This window comes from Sceloporus occidentalis, unplaced genomic scaffold (assembly GCF_023333645.1).
Source record: "Sceloporus occidentalis isolate IW3139 unplaced genomic scaffold, rSceOcc1.0.p SCAF_3, whole genome shotgun sequence".
Lineage (NCBI taxonomy): Eukaryota > Metazoa > Chordata > Lepidosauria > Squamata > Phrynosomatidae > Sceloporus > Sceloporus occidentalis.
In genome coordinates this window covers 138,790,803-138,807,059 of record NW_028316983.1, presented here as the reverse complement: position 1 = coordinate 138,807,059, position 16,257 = coordinate 138,790,803, and the positions used below count along the sequence as shown (strand labels likewise).

At 42.8% G+C, this 16,257-nt stretch overlaps 1 protein-coding gene across 1 annotated transcript in view; it reads right to left on the bottom strand.

Annotated features, from left to right (window-relative positions):
* The window catches only part of MARCHF6 (membrane associated ring-CH-type finger 6), a 55,412-nt gene extending 44,785 nt beyond the window's left edge, over positions 1-10,627 (bottom strand). Inside the window, exon 1 of the mRNA XM_089516439.1 lies at positions 10,528-10,627. Within this exon, the coding sequence (XP_089372565.1) occupies positions 10,528-10,546 (19 nt within the window). The 5' untranslated portion in view covers positions 10,547-10,627. The remainder of the gene's footprint in view (positions 1-10,527) is intronic.
* Between the last annotated feature and the right edge of the window lie 5,630 nt (positions 10,628-16,257).

Here is a 16,257-nt window from a genome sequence, read left to right as displayed (position 1 = left end):
AAGCATATCACAGGGTTTTTTGTCAGGTTCTGTTCACAGAAGGAATTTGCCATCGTCTTCCCCAGAGGCTGAGAGAGTGTATCTTGCCCAAGGAATCCAGTGGGTTTCTATGGCCAAACAGACATTTGAATCCTGGTCTCCTGGAGTCCTAATCCAACACTCAAACCACTACACCAATCATTCCCAAAGTGGGTGGGACATCCCCCCCCGGGGGGGGGGGATGAAAAGGTTCAGGGGGAATGAAGAAAAAGAGAGAGGAGTGTTAAGTCAAAGTATTGGCGTGCAACTAAAACAAGGGGAATCTGCAGTCTTTAGGACCATAGTGGGAATGAGAGTTGCATGAAACTTCTTTCAGGGTCCTTTAAAACCACCATGCAGCCTTCCTAATCACTTAGTGTGGTGATGTCCTCCAGTCTTTGCCTGCCTGCACAAGCTCACTCCATTAGCTATGTCTTTTGCTAGCCGTGGCAGTGGTGGCTGGGAAATTCACACAAGGCTTGGGTATAAGGCATGTTTCTGTGGCTTGAAGAGGCTTCATTTTGGGGCAGACTGGCTTACTGGAGAAGGCACTAGAGCATGTGGCGGAGGGGGAGAAGCAACCCTGGTGGTGCAGTGGTTAAATGCCTGTACTGCAGCCTCTCACTCACAAACCATAAGGTTGCGAGTTCAATACCAGCAAAAGGGTTCAAGCTCAACTCAGGCTTGCATTCTTCCAAGGTCGCTAAAAGGAGTACCCAGATTGTTGGGGGCAATTAGCTTACACTTTGTAACCTACTTAGGGAGTGCTTAAGTGTACTGATAAGCGGTATAGAAATGTACTTGCTATTGCTATATTGCTATTTACATAATCCAAGAATGTATGCTTGTTATATCTGTATAAAATAACCAAGCTGCAGGACAAGTAGAAAGAATAGTAGTTTTAATCTACAGTAAAATTTATCCTAAAGGCACTGCATCCTGTCTGATCTTGGAAGCTAAGCAGGGTAAGCTCTGGTTAGTACTTGAACAGGAAACTGCCAATGAATTCAAGGTGCTCTGGGATACATTTCAGAGGAAAGAACTTGCAAAATTAGCTCTTCAGCATTCTTTGATAAGAACACTATGAAATTCATGAGTTGAAGGCACATGCTGATACATGCACACACACAGAGTTTAGGAAATAAATTAATGAAGCTGCTCAATTAAAACTGTTGCCCTCCCTTGTTTCCAGAAATGTTGCTTTCTGTTTTGGTTCTGCTTCTTTCCATATGTTGCACATGTCTCTGGCCATCCTCCAATTCCACCTCAGAAACACAAAACAGCTAACAACCCCAAAACTTTGCTCACTGCAGTCCATGTATCTTTGCTTGTTTGTAGATAATGTCCCAGAAATATCCAAAAGCACAAGCTGGTAGGTAATTATAGGCAGAGAAATTAGTTTTCATAAAACAAAATTTTCTTGTTGGTATGTATGGAAAATAAATATTCACAACAGAAGTGAGCAAACTGCAAAGCTCAGCATACACAGAAGTAAGCAAGATCATACAGGCTAGTAATAAACCAGATGGCATCTCCTGAAACCAAAGGCTGGGTGTCAATGCTTGTGATGACTTGCCCCTAATAGTAATATCATATAATAAACCATTTGTTGCTATACCTTATTTATAAAGACAAAAAGGTACACATAAACTAAAGAGCTCACTGCCAAAAGATGGCAGACATCAACACTGACATCTTTCTAAGGGACATTAGACAAGTCTCCACAATGGAGAATAGGGCTATCAAAAACTACCAGATATGATAGCTATATGTTGCTCCCAAGTTCAGGCAGAGTTTGCCTCTGAATAGAACTGCTTAGAATAATGGCCAAATAGGGTTAGTGCATTCAGTTCCTGCTTGGGGGCTTCTCCAAGGCATCTGGATGGCTGCTGCGTCAAAATGAGTGCTAGACTAGATGTGCCTTTCCTCAAGCAGGCCTTTTGTTAAGAATACTTTGTGCAGGTTTAATCAAAACAACATGTAGATCTAAAAAATGAAGATCATAGCAACTCCTCATGGAGCAGTGGAAAGGTCCAGAGAGACAGAGGGAAAAGGGCTGCAGAAGGGCAATAAGCAAATTGGGGGCAGGAGACCTTTGGTCAAAGTCCTGGTGCCCCCCCTCAAAAAAACCCAAGGAGATAAAGCAGCCTTTAGGACCATGATAATGATAAGAAGTCAGAGCACATGGTGGCTGGGAAGAAGTGGCAGCAAAAAGAAGGTTTCACATTTGAGATTTTTGTGAGCTTTCCTGGGACTTGGCTGGCAGGCTGAACTGCCAGCCACTGCTGCTCCTGCTTACTTTTGTTGGACAGGTTATGAGAAAAGGTAGCAGAAGAAACAATGTATCCAGGAGGAGAGGGATCTGAAGCTGTGTGGGGAAGGCATGACTCTGGGGAAAGAGGGGGAGCAGTATCTAGGAGTAATCCTTCACCTCTCTTGGACTGAGTCCTTCGTTGCTGGGGAGAAATGTGGGAAGCCAACTGTGTTCCTCTGCCTTGGGTGAAGAAGGATTGAGAATCCTTCCTCAAAAGAGAGAAGCTTCAACCTTTGCACCCCTCACTTTGGGAGTAGCAACTAAGCAGCCAGTCAAGCAGCAACTTAGGGGCTGTGCACACAGCCCTGAAGGGGTGGCCTCCAACCACCCGTTACAGCCAGATTGCAGCCACAACAACCGCACGATCTGGCCTTTGCAGGGGGCAAAAAGGAGCCACAAAAAGCACCTGCAGGGCGCAATAGCCACGTTGTCATGGCTTGGCGGTGCTCCTTCAGCCGTGCGGTGTGGCACACAGTGCCATGCCACCCTGGGGGCGGAGCTGGGGGGTATATTGTGTAGACGCTACACCCTGACTCCCTCCCCAGGCAGCCCAAACTGCTGGTCTGAGACAGCCCCTAAGAGGCCTTTCTCCCACACCAGCCTATGTCCATCAGCCAGCTGCCAGTTGCTGTTCCCAGAGTGGCTGGGTGCAGAGGAAACAGCAACTAAGCAGCTGGTTGAACAGTGACTGAGAAGTGTGTGTCTCATGCTGGTCAAGGCCAGTGCTGGTGAGTGGCTTTTCAACTGGTTTCTCAAATGGCTGCTCGGTCACTGCTCCCTTTGCACCTGGCAACTGAGCAGGTAGCCAGTTGACATTTTTTGCTGTAAGACCGACACAGTCAAGACAGAAGAACAACCCTGGGCTGCTGCCACTACTGTATTTGCACATGAGAGGCTGAGGCAGAAGAGGTGGTAGTGGCAAGCTGGGCATGGCTGACATAGATGCTGCAGCCCAGGTGGGTGCTGCACAAACAGTAGACTTAATATCAAGAAATAGGTGTGTGGGGGGGGAGGGGTGTGTGCTAGGGTTGACCCAAGAGGAAAGGGGGCCGTAAACTGAAAAAGTCTGGGGACCACTGCTCTATATATCGTAAGAACTGAAGTGTTAAGATGTGTCTTTTAAGCCATAAAATATGTGTTAATGCAAAAAATGCAGATGCTAAATTTTATCCATAAAATCTGTATCCCACTTAGTGTATCCCACTAAGGAAGCTTATGTGAGCATTCCTGAAATTACCTCACATGGAATTTCTTAATAATCATGCAACGCAAATTAGGCTATGCAACACTGTGCTAAAAAAACAACGACTACACCGTGCTACACATGTATACTCAAAACTCCCAATCAATTGAATTCAGTGATGCTTACTCCAAGGTAAGTGGGTATATGACTGCAAAACAAGTAACTTTTTTCTGAGCTGAGATTTAAACTTTTCTGTCACCCACATCACTTACTACATGCTAGTTATTTTTTCCATCTTTTCTGCATCTTCTTTTGCAAGTACTAAGAATAAAAAGCAAGTTGAACAAGTGCAACTTTTAACAAATAAAGTAATTTTACTTTATAAAATTGTCTTTTTTTGGACTGAAAAAAAATCTTCCGCAAAATGATTTTCAGAAACTGTCAACAAACAAACCTCACTAGAACTTATCCATTATTCTTTATGAGAAGCATGAACCTTAGCAATCAATTCAGTTGTGTTTCTGAAGCACCAAACAGCACCCTGGTTGTAATATTTTCCAATTCATTTCTTCCAGACATGGTTGAGAGGGGTTGTACACAAGCTGCCTTTCTACATTTTAACCATAAAAGCACTGCTTACATTCCAAGAAATATTAAAACTGCTGGCCTATGCATGAAATGTAATGCTGATAGTGCACTTAGACAGCTAATACCTCTGTAGAAACTGTCCTCAAATACAATACTGTATGTTCATTCAAGCAATAGTTCCTCTGCAGTGTGACTTGAAAATAAGGATCACAAGTAAAAGGGAGTTCTTCATAAATGAATCATATATAAATCATGCTGTGCTTGATTGTTACAACATATTGAAGAAAAATTACCGTTTTAGATCTAAAAGAGTATTACAGTACCCTCACAATGTTGAGGCCAGTTATAGCTCCTCAGCACTGCACAAAATAGCATCACCAGTACAAGAAATGAATAAGCTTCTAAATTTAAAAAAGCTAAATAAACAAAAAAGATAGAAATGTTTGGTAAACATCTCAACAAAGGAAACCAACAGAACAGGAGGCTTACACAGTAACTGACCAAAAGTGGGAGAAAAAACCTAACTGATAGGTGTACTATATATCACTAAGTACCCCTGTAAATAAATACATGAATGCTACAACAATACTAAATCAATATATGTGTATAATTGAACAATTCTAAATGAACATAAATGAATGATGCAATTACTATATGAAAACAACAATTATAAATGAAAAGTGCAACCAAAAATACCTTGCAAGGATATAAGGTGCTGCAACAAAACATCTCAACAAAACAGTACTCCCAACTGTGTAATGGATGCAAAACATCAGTATTTTCCTCACTTCACATTTGCCAATATTGATTCCTACACTTTTTAAAATAAATACAAGTTTACATGTGAGAAAAAATATACTTTGATTTCAGATTCTAGATTAAAATGATCGCCAGAACTCTACTAGTGACTTAGCCTGGCATAAGCAAGCAGGAGTAACTCCAGCACAAGTACCTTTTCACATGTTGCATAAGCAGCTATCTTGTGCAACTTTTTTCCCTGATCTGCACAACAAATGCTAGATGTAGCAAGTACAGCTCCAGTTCCTACAACCCAAATGGCTACTGACTGGACATGGGAGTGCACCAGTAGTGGTCCACTGCCTCCTTACCATAACCCTCCATTCCCAACCTCATGTGAAACTGCACTGATGGACATTTATCCTCCACCAGCACTCAACAGGCTCTCAGCCTAAGTAGCCAGGGAAAGTGTTGGGAACTTCAGTTGGAATGTCTTCAATATTTCTTCCATCAGATTTTTCAAGCACTCTGTGTGTGTGTGGGCGCTTTCAGGTCGCCTGTCAACTTATGGTGACCCCTATGAATTTCGTAAGATTTTCTTAGACAAGGAATACTCAGAGGTGGTTTAGCCAGTTCCTTCCTCTGAAATATAGCCTACAGCACCTGGTACTCATTGGCAGCCTTTTCAATACTTCATGTAACTGTCATTCCCCAAAGGCTTCCAATTTGGAGAAAATTTTGTTTTTAAGAACAGAGTTTGGCCAGTAGTGGGAACATAACTATAAGGGAGATTTGATATAGTATAAAAAGGTAATAGATCCTGAAAGAAGAGAAAGAAGTCTCTATTATCTCTCAAAACATCTTAAGAGTTCAAATCCAATAGAGGGGAAAGTATAATCAAGCACCAAATACTTTCCGCTTCTGAATCAAGGTTTGTTTTCTCCCCTGAAATAAGAAGAGATGTGGTGCTGAGAATACTGTACCATGGACAATCAGAAAGTCTAGCCAATGGGTACTAGAGCAGATCACACATGAGATCTCCTGGAAGAAAAGATGACCAAACTGAGGCTGTCATACTTTGCCTATATCATGAGAAAACATGACTTACTGTAAAGGCCAATAATGCAAGGAAAGGAAGAGGGTAGCAGAAAGATAGGAAAGCTGTGTATTATATGGATAGATTCAAATCAGGAGGCCATGGTCCTGAGCCTGCAGGACCTGAGTAGAGGTGATGGACAGCGGGGCATGTGAGTGACCCATCTCACTCATGGGGTCACCATGAGTCAAAGTCAACTCAAAGGCAGTTAACAACTTTTGGTCCCACTATATTGTATTAACTAGAAACCACCACCACTCGCCCAAATAAAAATCCTCAGCACACACTGGAACACTTTTTTGTCCCAGATAAAATTTGGGGGAACTGTCACTGCTCAGCTAGAATGACTACACTGTAGCTCCACCTCTGTGCAGATTCTTTAACAAAACAAATCTGTGGGAGATTAAAATGTCCAATCCAAGTATGTAAGGTTTAGGTTGGTGTTTTACTTATACATTTCCCAGTTTATAAGAATGTCAGGATGCTCATTGTTACAGCTTCAAGTTATTCTATAAGATAAGGCTTAGAATAAACTTTACAATTACAAGATGAGACCTTAAAATGAGTTAACTGAAAAAATTAAGTGTAAATTAAATTAAGCTTCATACCTAACAAGTAGATTAAGAAACAGCCATGGGATTTCTGTTCCTACAGCAACTGTGGCAAGCAGGTTTTTTACAAAAGCAGTTACATTTGTACAAGTAAATAATAATAATAATAATAATAATAATAATAATAATGGGAATGAGAAAAGTCATTTACAGTGGGACCAAAAGACCCACATTTCTAACAAAGATGTCTAAATTTTTATGAAAAAGTAATTTTAAGTAGCACAGCACTGACCAGCTATGACCACTATGTCATCAGTTTCAAGGAAAGAGCACCCCATTGTGGTTTCACATTTTGACTCCAACCTCCAATTATGAAGTCAAAAAAAATTATCTACCAACAGCTTGCTGCTGTAACAGAAACAAGTTATGCCCTATCCTATTCTTAAAGCTATACGATACTGTAGTGCTTGTAAGTGCAAAGTGGGAGAAGATGCATGTGGACCTGTCCAAATCCCATTAGAGGAGAACTTCCCTCCCTCTTTCTGCAACTATAAGGAGAAAAAACAGTGGTCAAGCAATTCTCACCACAGCTAACATATATGCTTGACTATAGATTGATCTATGTATAAGTTTTGAGGGCCAAAAGTATGAATTTTGATACGACCTGTGGATAAGTCGAAGGTAAATTTTAGGAGGATGTAACACAGGATCTGAAGGATGGAGAAAGGAAAACAAAGCCAAAAAAACGTACAAAATTCCAGTGGGCATAATTGTTTGTGCTCAGACTAAAGGTTGGATGGATGGATGAATGGCCGTGGGGGGAGACAGTGCCTCCAGGACAAATTACTCTTGACTTTCACCAGGAAATGGTTTCTTCTTTAATAAGAGTTAAATTACAAGACTTACATTGACCCGTGGATAACTCAACTCAGGTTTTTTTGGATCAATTTTTTGACTAAAATTTCTAGATTTATACGAGAGTATATACAGTATATACTGCTCCAGATAAGAGCCCCTTCCCCGTCCTATAAAATCATACACTCACAAAGTTGGAAGAGGCCTCATGGGCCATCAAGTCTAACTCCCTGCTTAGTGCAGGATCTCCAGCTATCTATTTTCAATACTAATATCAACAAAAGGAAGGGAAGCAACTTCCACTGTTGCTTAAATACAGATCCATGATTAGTTGAATTACTGCATGCTGAACTCTGCCTCTCAAAATCTAATATCTGAACATGCTTTTTTCCCTTATCCCTTCGAATCCTGTTTTATCATGTGTCATGTCTTTTAGACCAATGCTTCTCGGGCTACCTTATGTGGGAGACCAGCAATTGTTTTTTTTTTCCCCAATGTGCCAGGGAATGGCAATAAATATGTGCTCACTGGGAACAACTGTTTCTTTCCTTCCTGGAAATTTTCCAGGGACTGACAGCCACTAGGTCAGGGCCTAACACCAGTCCAGGAACCACCACTTTGAGAAGCACTTAGAGAAACTGCATTTGACTGCCAGCCTTCCTGCAGGAGGCTCTTTAGTCTTGTGTCTGTAAGCCATTCCAGGATAAATCTTAATCAGAGATTCACTGGATGGTTTTCAGTTCAATATCAGTATCTGAAAAAGACAGAAACAGAAGCTGCCTGTTCCATCTAGCTCTTTATCGTGAGCACTGTTCCAACTAGCTCATTATCAGCAGATTCTTCCCAGCCACAGAGATCCCTGGCATTCCCTGCTGATCTACTATCTATGTCCTAAAGAGAGCCAGCATGGCGTAGTGGTTTGGGTGGAGGACTAGGAGTCTAGAGATGGGGGTTCGATTCTCTGCTCAGCCATGGAAACTCACTGGGTGAAACTAGACAAGTCACAACACTCCCAGACCCAGAAAACCCCATGATAGGGTCAGCATAAGTCAGAAATGACTTGAAGACACACAACAGGAACGACCTAGACTGGCCATGCTTAGCTTTTCAAATCCAGTGAGAATAGATCCTGAAATCAGATGACAGCAGGTGATATACTGGTAACAGCCCTTGTTTCTCAGTCACAGCTCTACATGAATATGAAAACAGATTGTCTCTTCCCGCACAGAATGACCAAGGAAGAACAATGTACATGTTATATTGATGACCAATAACAATAATAATTAAACACACAAGGGTCCCCCCACCATGTGCATCAAGTTCTTCCTCCACATTGCTCAGAGCAACTCTAGCTAAGTGTCGGCCTACAGCTGCTTTTAGCACAGCAGTCCCCAAACTGTGCTCTTTAAGGATTTAGTCTTCAACTCCCAGAATCCCAGACTATTGACAAACACAGCTGAGGCTTCTGAGAGCTGAAGTCCAAAACCTCTTAAAGGGCACCACTGAAATTTAGCATCTCTGCAGGGCATCACAGAGACTAATATTTATGTTGGCAGAAGCTTTCTTGTGCAGCACACTGCAACCTGTGAAAGCTGATGCCAAAATAAAACGTGCTTAGCCTTCAGTGCAGGGCTCTGTTTTGTTTTTGGTACAACAAAGCACTCAGGGCCTTGTTCTTTCCGACTTGTCCAAGGCTTTGCTCGGGAGAGGAATAGTAATAGTTAACGCTCCCCTCCTTTCGCAGGGAAGGTAGAAAACTCAAGAGGCTGTCCTATCCGATCCTCCAGCTGCACCTGCCTTTTACTGTCTCCGGAAGGTTACATAAGAAACACAGCAACGCAAGCAAAGCACCTCCTTCAGGCGTCCTGCCTAACTTCAAAGGGACCCTGTGGGAGAGATTTTCAAAGAGTTAAGGCGTCCAAACACACTGCAGAAGTAATCCATTTTGAGACCGCTTTAACTGCCTTGGCTCAGTGCTAGGGAATCCTGGGAAGTGTAGTTTATTGTGGCACCAGAGCTCTCTCTGACAGAGAAGGCTAAATGTCTCATCTAACTACAGTTCCCTTGAATTCCCTAGCATTGAGCCAAGGCAGTTAAAGTGGTCTCAAACTGGATTATCTCTGCAGTGTGTTCTTGTATAAAAAGGACAGGAAAGGATAGGACAAGAGGGGGGCACACCCTCCTTCTCCCTTTTTCACCCTTTCCCTCACAATCACACTTACACAACACACAACCCTTGTACGTTTCTAACCCCATAGGACAGACTGCGATCTATATATCTCAATACATATCAACATATATAATATATATTGAGATATATATATATATATATATATATATATATATATGGACATGCGTATTATTAAAGATGCAGAGAGAAAGAGCCATTACGGAAGATGCATAAAGCAAAAGGTGAAAGGTTTATACGATCTGAAGAGAAACCAGAGTATATAACATGCATAAAGTAAAGCTGCTAAGAAAACATAGAAATTGCTAAATTTATGACTCTCTCTATATATCTATATCTATATATCTATATCTACAGTATATGCAAGACGTTTGAAAGTTTACTTACTTAAAGGCTTTATATAAAAGACGATGGATAGAAGCCGAAGGACTAAGAGAGAGGAGGGGAGGGAAGTGGTATTCCTATCCTGTGTTGCTGTGTTTTAGGTCTAGTGTTGTGTTTTGTTTTAATTTTAAAGAAGTAAATTTTGAACCCCAAAGAGTCACAACAACAACAATAACAACAACAACACTACCCCACACACTTCAGTGTCTCCCTATCTTGAAGCCAAAAGCCAGTGTGAGATATCAGTTTTGAGTGTTGGGCTATGACTCTGGAGACCAGGGTTCAAATCCCAGCTTGGCTCTGAAGCCCATTGTATGAACCCTAGAGCAAGTCACACTCTCTCAGCCTCAGAGGGAAGCCAATGGCAAACCTAATCCTGCCAAGGAAATTAAAGCTGCCTCCACTCTGGAGGGATAATGCGGTTCGAGGGCGGTTTAAGTGCCTTGGCTGAAGGCTATGGAGTTCTGGGAACTGTAGTTTGTGGTCAAGGCACTTAAACCGCTCTCGAACCGCATTATTTCTGCAGTGTGTTCAATGGACACACGCACAGCACCCAGCCTCCCGCAGCCCTTGTATTACTGAACCCAGAGAGAGCCTGCAGGCCACCGTTACCTTCCTCGGCGGTCTCCATCTTGTCTCGGTGACGCAGGGATGGGCGAGGCTGAGCCAAAGTGGGACGGGCGCACGATAGAGACCAGGCCCGAGAGAGGCCTCCCCGTCCCCCGGGGCGCCCTGGCCGCGGGCTCCCCCTGCAGTCCCCGCCGCGCCACTGCTCCGTCGCCACGCCGATGACGTCACAGACAGCGCCACGCCCCTCTCTCCGACAACAATGGCACAGTGACGAGTCACAAACAGCGCCGCCTGCCAGAGAGTGTGTGGGGCAGAGCGGCCCGAGGGAGGGAAAGCACTGGCAGGCAGGAGAGCGCCCCCGTGCGGTGTGGAGGAGGCACCACAACATAGATAGAGTTATAGGGGAGTTACTAGGAGAAGGGCTGGCAAAGGGAAAGATGATGATGATGATGATGATGATGATGATGATGATGATGATGATGATGATGATGATGATGATGATGATGATGATGATGATGATGATGATGATGAGCAGAAGCATCTCCACATAATAAAACATAATAAACACATTATCACATATCACATAGTTGCATAAATACCTTTCCAACCAATCCACTAAGCTTTACATTGCAACCGTTGACACCGTTATTATAATAATATTTAATATATAATAATAAAAAGATATTTCAAATTTTCACTTTAACCGCGTGAAACATGTCGTTGTCGTTGTTGTTGTTGTTGTTAAGTGTCCTTGAGGTGGCCCCGAACAGACCCATGAGACCAGTGTGTTTCATGGTGACCTTGTGGAAGAGATCTCCAAGATCCCTGTCCTCTAGTGCTCTGCTTGCTTCCTGTGGATCCATGCTCATGATCTCCCCGATTGAGTCTGTTCATCTGACATATAGTCTACGGCCCTTATCACACGAACAAAATTTGAAGTTATTCCAGGGTCAATGTGAAGGCAATGCAGGGGCAACCATGGGGTTTCAATCAGGAGCCATCTTAAACACAATCGCAGGTCATTCCGGGATCATTCCAGGGTTTGGTAAGTTCTCTTTCCCCCCAAATTTACCTAACCCTGGAATGACCCCAATTGTGTTTAGGATGGCTCCTGATTGCGTTTGGTGTCATGTGATAAACAAACTTGAAACTTTACCTAACCCTGGAATGACCCCCGATTGTGTTTAAGATGGCTCCTGTTTGCGTTTGGCGTCGTGTGATAAACAAACTTGAAACCCCATGATTGCCCCTGCATTGCCTTCACATTGACCCTGGGCTAACTTCAAATTTTGCTCATGTGCTGCCTTCAGCTTCTCCTAGCATTATTATCTTTTCAAGTGAGTAATGCTTTCTCATCATTTGGCCAAAGTACCACAGCCTCAGTTTGATGAACCATTGACTTCCAGGTGGATTTCTGGTATGGAGAGGCACGGATAAGGACCCTCCGACACAGCCATTGTGACAAGTCCAACTGCTGATGCCTTTGTATGCGTGTGTTTATGTATGTGGCTTCAAGTCACCTGTCCACTGATGGCGACCCCATGAGTCAACAAGTAACTTGAAGGGACATACGCACAATTATGGATATGGAAAGATATTTGGTATTATTTTGTTGTTTCAGACCTTATATACATTTCATACAGCTTGAGTCAGTGGGGCAGTGAATCTAGTCCAAGATTTATGTCAAACTATTTTTAAAAACTATGTATGGTGCTGCACTTAATTTCTGGATCAAGTTCAGCATTTTGGACTTTGTCTTATCTTTTGGACACTGTGTAAAAATAAAAATTAAATCTTCAATAAGTAATGTTCTGCCTTCACTGTTTCTGCCGCACCAGGTAGAGAGGTACTTGCCATAGAAATACCTGCTCCGTTTTATTCTTTGCATCTTTCTGAGGAATTTGACCAGCGTCCCACACCCTTGAAATGGGTGGGACCAGTGTCCCACACCCTTAATATCCCCCTAGGCAAAAACACTCCATTCATGGTCCCGAAGAGGAAGAAGTAGCTGCAAAATTTAATCTGTTATCTTTAATTTAAATTAATTGCACATTCCAGCAATGGCTATATTCTTATATGACTTTCAGGAGCAGCAGTATAGTCACTCCTAGGAAACCAACTATGACAATGAACGTCAACTGGTAATGTTTTCCTCATTTTACTGATCATTGTTTTTCCGAAAGAGATAATTGTATTTTTACTGGCCTTATTCTAGGCTGCAAATATTTTCAATAGCTTTAAACAAGCACAGTCTGATACCAACAGTGCAATTAGTGGTCAGTTGTCCTACATATGCTCCCCAAGTTTTCTCTTAGTATTGTGCAACCTAAGATAATTTCCCCATATGACACTATCTATCTATTTATTTATTTATTTAGAGTATTTATACCCCGCTCTACATCCACAAAGGCTCCCAGAGATTGTTAATTTGACAGGTCCCTGCCCCCAGGTTTACAATCTAAGCAGACATGACACAAAAGGAGAAGTGAATGACAGTGAAGAAGGGAATCACTAAAGGATTAATTGGAAACCCAGCCCCATAAGTGGAATGGCAACTTTACCAACAGCACAAGAGCCAGTAAAGCACTTCAGAATTGGCCAGGATGTTGTGGAATCGTTGTCTGCTGGGGAAAACCCAAATCACTAATGATCACTAATTAAACAGGCACTAATCATCTTTGCATATCCTCCCAGTCCCACCCTGCCATTCAACAACAGAACAATACAGAGATTAACATGGAAATCACTCCTCCCTACCCTAGGGTTACACAGTATATATATACCCCACTCTCTTCCATGCCAGCATTCTCTGAAGATGCCAGCCACAGAAGCTGGCGAAACGTCAGGAATAAACTCTTATAGAACGTGGCCACATAGCCCAAAAAATCCACAAAAACTATGGATGCCAGCCATGAAAGCCTTCGACTTCACATCAATCTAGTTTGTTTTTCTGTGCCTTCAAGTCACTTGTGACATATGACAACCCTAAAGCAAACCTATTATGGTTTTTTAAAGGCAAGATTTGTGTAGTCTGGCCTTCAGATTGACTCCTTCCCGACTGATTGATTGATTGATTGATTGACTGGATTGATTCCCACAGAAATAAGGTTAGGTCTGCAACCGGTACCTAGATCACCACAGAGGGATTTTGCCCTTGCCTTCTTCTATGGTTGAGTGTTACTTGCCCAAAGTCACCCAGTAGGTTTTTATGTTTGAGCAGGAATGTTAACGCTGATCTCCTAGAATCCTACCCCAACACTCAAACCACTATGCAGGAGCTTTGCCATTGCCTTCCCTTAAAGCTAAGAGCATGTGATTTGCCCAAGGTCACCCAGTGAGTTTCATGGCCAAGCTGGGTATCAGACCCTGGTCTCCAGAATCATATTCCAACTCTCGAACCACTATGCCACACTGATTCTTAACAGAAGTATGGGGCAGGATATATAGGGGCTGTTCCCACTACATTTTAAACCAGATCTCGATCCAGTGTAAACCACGATGGTTCCCGCTTAATTCGAATCCCTGAAGTGATTCGGAAAGGGGCCATGTTTTTTACCAATTTTTACCCATTTAAAATGGGGTGTTTTTTGGGTTGAATCAATTTATTTGGAAATAAATAAATTCAGCCCAAGTGGGAACGAAGCGGAATTGAATTGGATTCGAATCTGCCTTGGTTCCCACTGGCAGCGCCTTTCCCGGCCATACCTCCATGCTCCGTCCTCAGTCTTCCCGGCCTGCCTCTCTCCTTCCACCCCAGCCTCTCCTCCACCTCCAGTATTGCCAAGAAGGACAGAGGGAGACATGGCGAAGAAGCTGCGGCTGTCGCTTCCTGCGCCAATTCTTGAAACCGGTGAAAACATAGTGTGAACCACGCTGTATGCTGAAACGGTTTCAGGAATCTGTGCAGGAAGCGAATCAAGAGGTAAGTGGAAATGAGGCTTTAGTGTCATTGGCAGAAGGAAGTTTGCAGAAGCTTACTTCCCCACCTTCCTTCAGCAGCCCAACATACATTTCCCCAACTTTCCCCAACATACATTTTTGTTTGCTTTTTTGACTGGAGAACTCCACTGCATAGTTCAAACAAATGTGCATTTCAAAGGATAACTGTGTTTCATTACACATGTTGTTGCATGCTTTCAAGTCATTTCCAACTTATGACAACCCTAAGGTAAACCTATCACACAGGTACCTTGGCAAGATTTATTCAGAGGGGTTTTGTCCTTGCCTGCCTTTGAGGCTGAGAGAGTGCAACTTGCCCAATATCATCCAATGGCTTTCCATGGCTGAACAAGTATTCAAATCCTGGTCTCTGGAATCGTAATCCAATGCTCAAACCACTATACCAAGCTGGCTCTTAATGCACATACTAGTTTTAAAATGTAAAATTACGTAAACTTGCAGTAAAATGCAAACTACATAAACATGTCTTTCCATCCCTACCCATTGCCTACAGACTAGTAGGGCTATAGAGATGGCTGGGAATACTGGGATTACTGCCATCTTCATTATGCATACATGTTTCTGATTTGGCATATGCAGAAGTTTACAAGAGATTCTGATGTCTATCATAAGTGTTTATCACACTGAGGTTTTTGCATCTCAGATCTGGGGTGACTGCGGGTACAACAATGCAGATTCACGTCATAACGTGAATGTGTTATCAGACGAGATTCATTTCTATGGGAACTCCTTCTGTGGCGCTTCCGCAGTGATTCCAAGGTGACTCCTCATTTTGGTGAATTCGGTAAAAAGTGAATTCACAGAATTCGCATTCAAGCTCATTTCGATTATTTCAATCTGAATTGGTCTGGTGTGGAATGCAACTTTGCTTCCATCCCAGTACACTCCCCCCAAACCTCCAAAGAGGCAAATTACCCCAATTGCTTCTGTTGCTCGAAATGGTAGATGACAGGGGTGGAGGGAATGAAACAGGAGGCTGGGGAGAGAGATGGGAGCAAGAGAAGGGGCCATCGGAGGCTGGGAGGGAGCAACAAACTCCAGCTCCCAGAATTCCATAGCCTCAAACCAAGGACCCCACAACAAATTCCAACTCCCAGAATTCCATAGCACTGAGCCAGGACAGTAAAAGTGGAGTCAAACCGGATTATTTCCCAAGTGCGGATGCAACCTAAGAGAAGGCAACTGTTTCAAAGGGAAGCAGAGTGGATTGGATTCAGGGAGGTGGTATTTTAGGGAGCATGGAGAATAAGGGAAACTGGATCATTTCTGCAATCCTCCAAAATGGGTCTCCTTCAGATCCAAAGGATTTACTTCCAAGTAAACCTACAGCTTCTACACTGATTATTTTGCAATCAATAATAATAATAATTCCATAATAATAATAATAACAACAACAATAAATGAATGGGGGCTCTGACTCAGAGGATAGATATAGATGTGGCTGAAATGGATGAGGAGAATGATAGGAGAATAGATGTAGATGAAATAGATGAGGAGAATGAAAGGAGAATAGATGTAGATGTGGCTGAAATGGATGAGGAGAATGACAGGAGAATAGATGTAGATGTGGCTGAAATGGATGGGGGCTCTGACATGGAGGACCCCGTTTGAATTTGGCTGCCAGGAATGGGAAAATAGAAGGGAGGAAGAAAGGTGAAGCTGTCATTCACGTGAAAGTGGAACCAGGCTCCCTTCTTCACCCCGGAAGTACAAAGGTTCAGGATGCATTCAGACCCCCACTGAGCATGCGCAAGGGTCCCAGTTTGAATAGTTGAATCCACATGGTATGCACCGTTGTGGTAATACAATGTG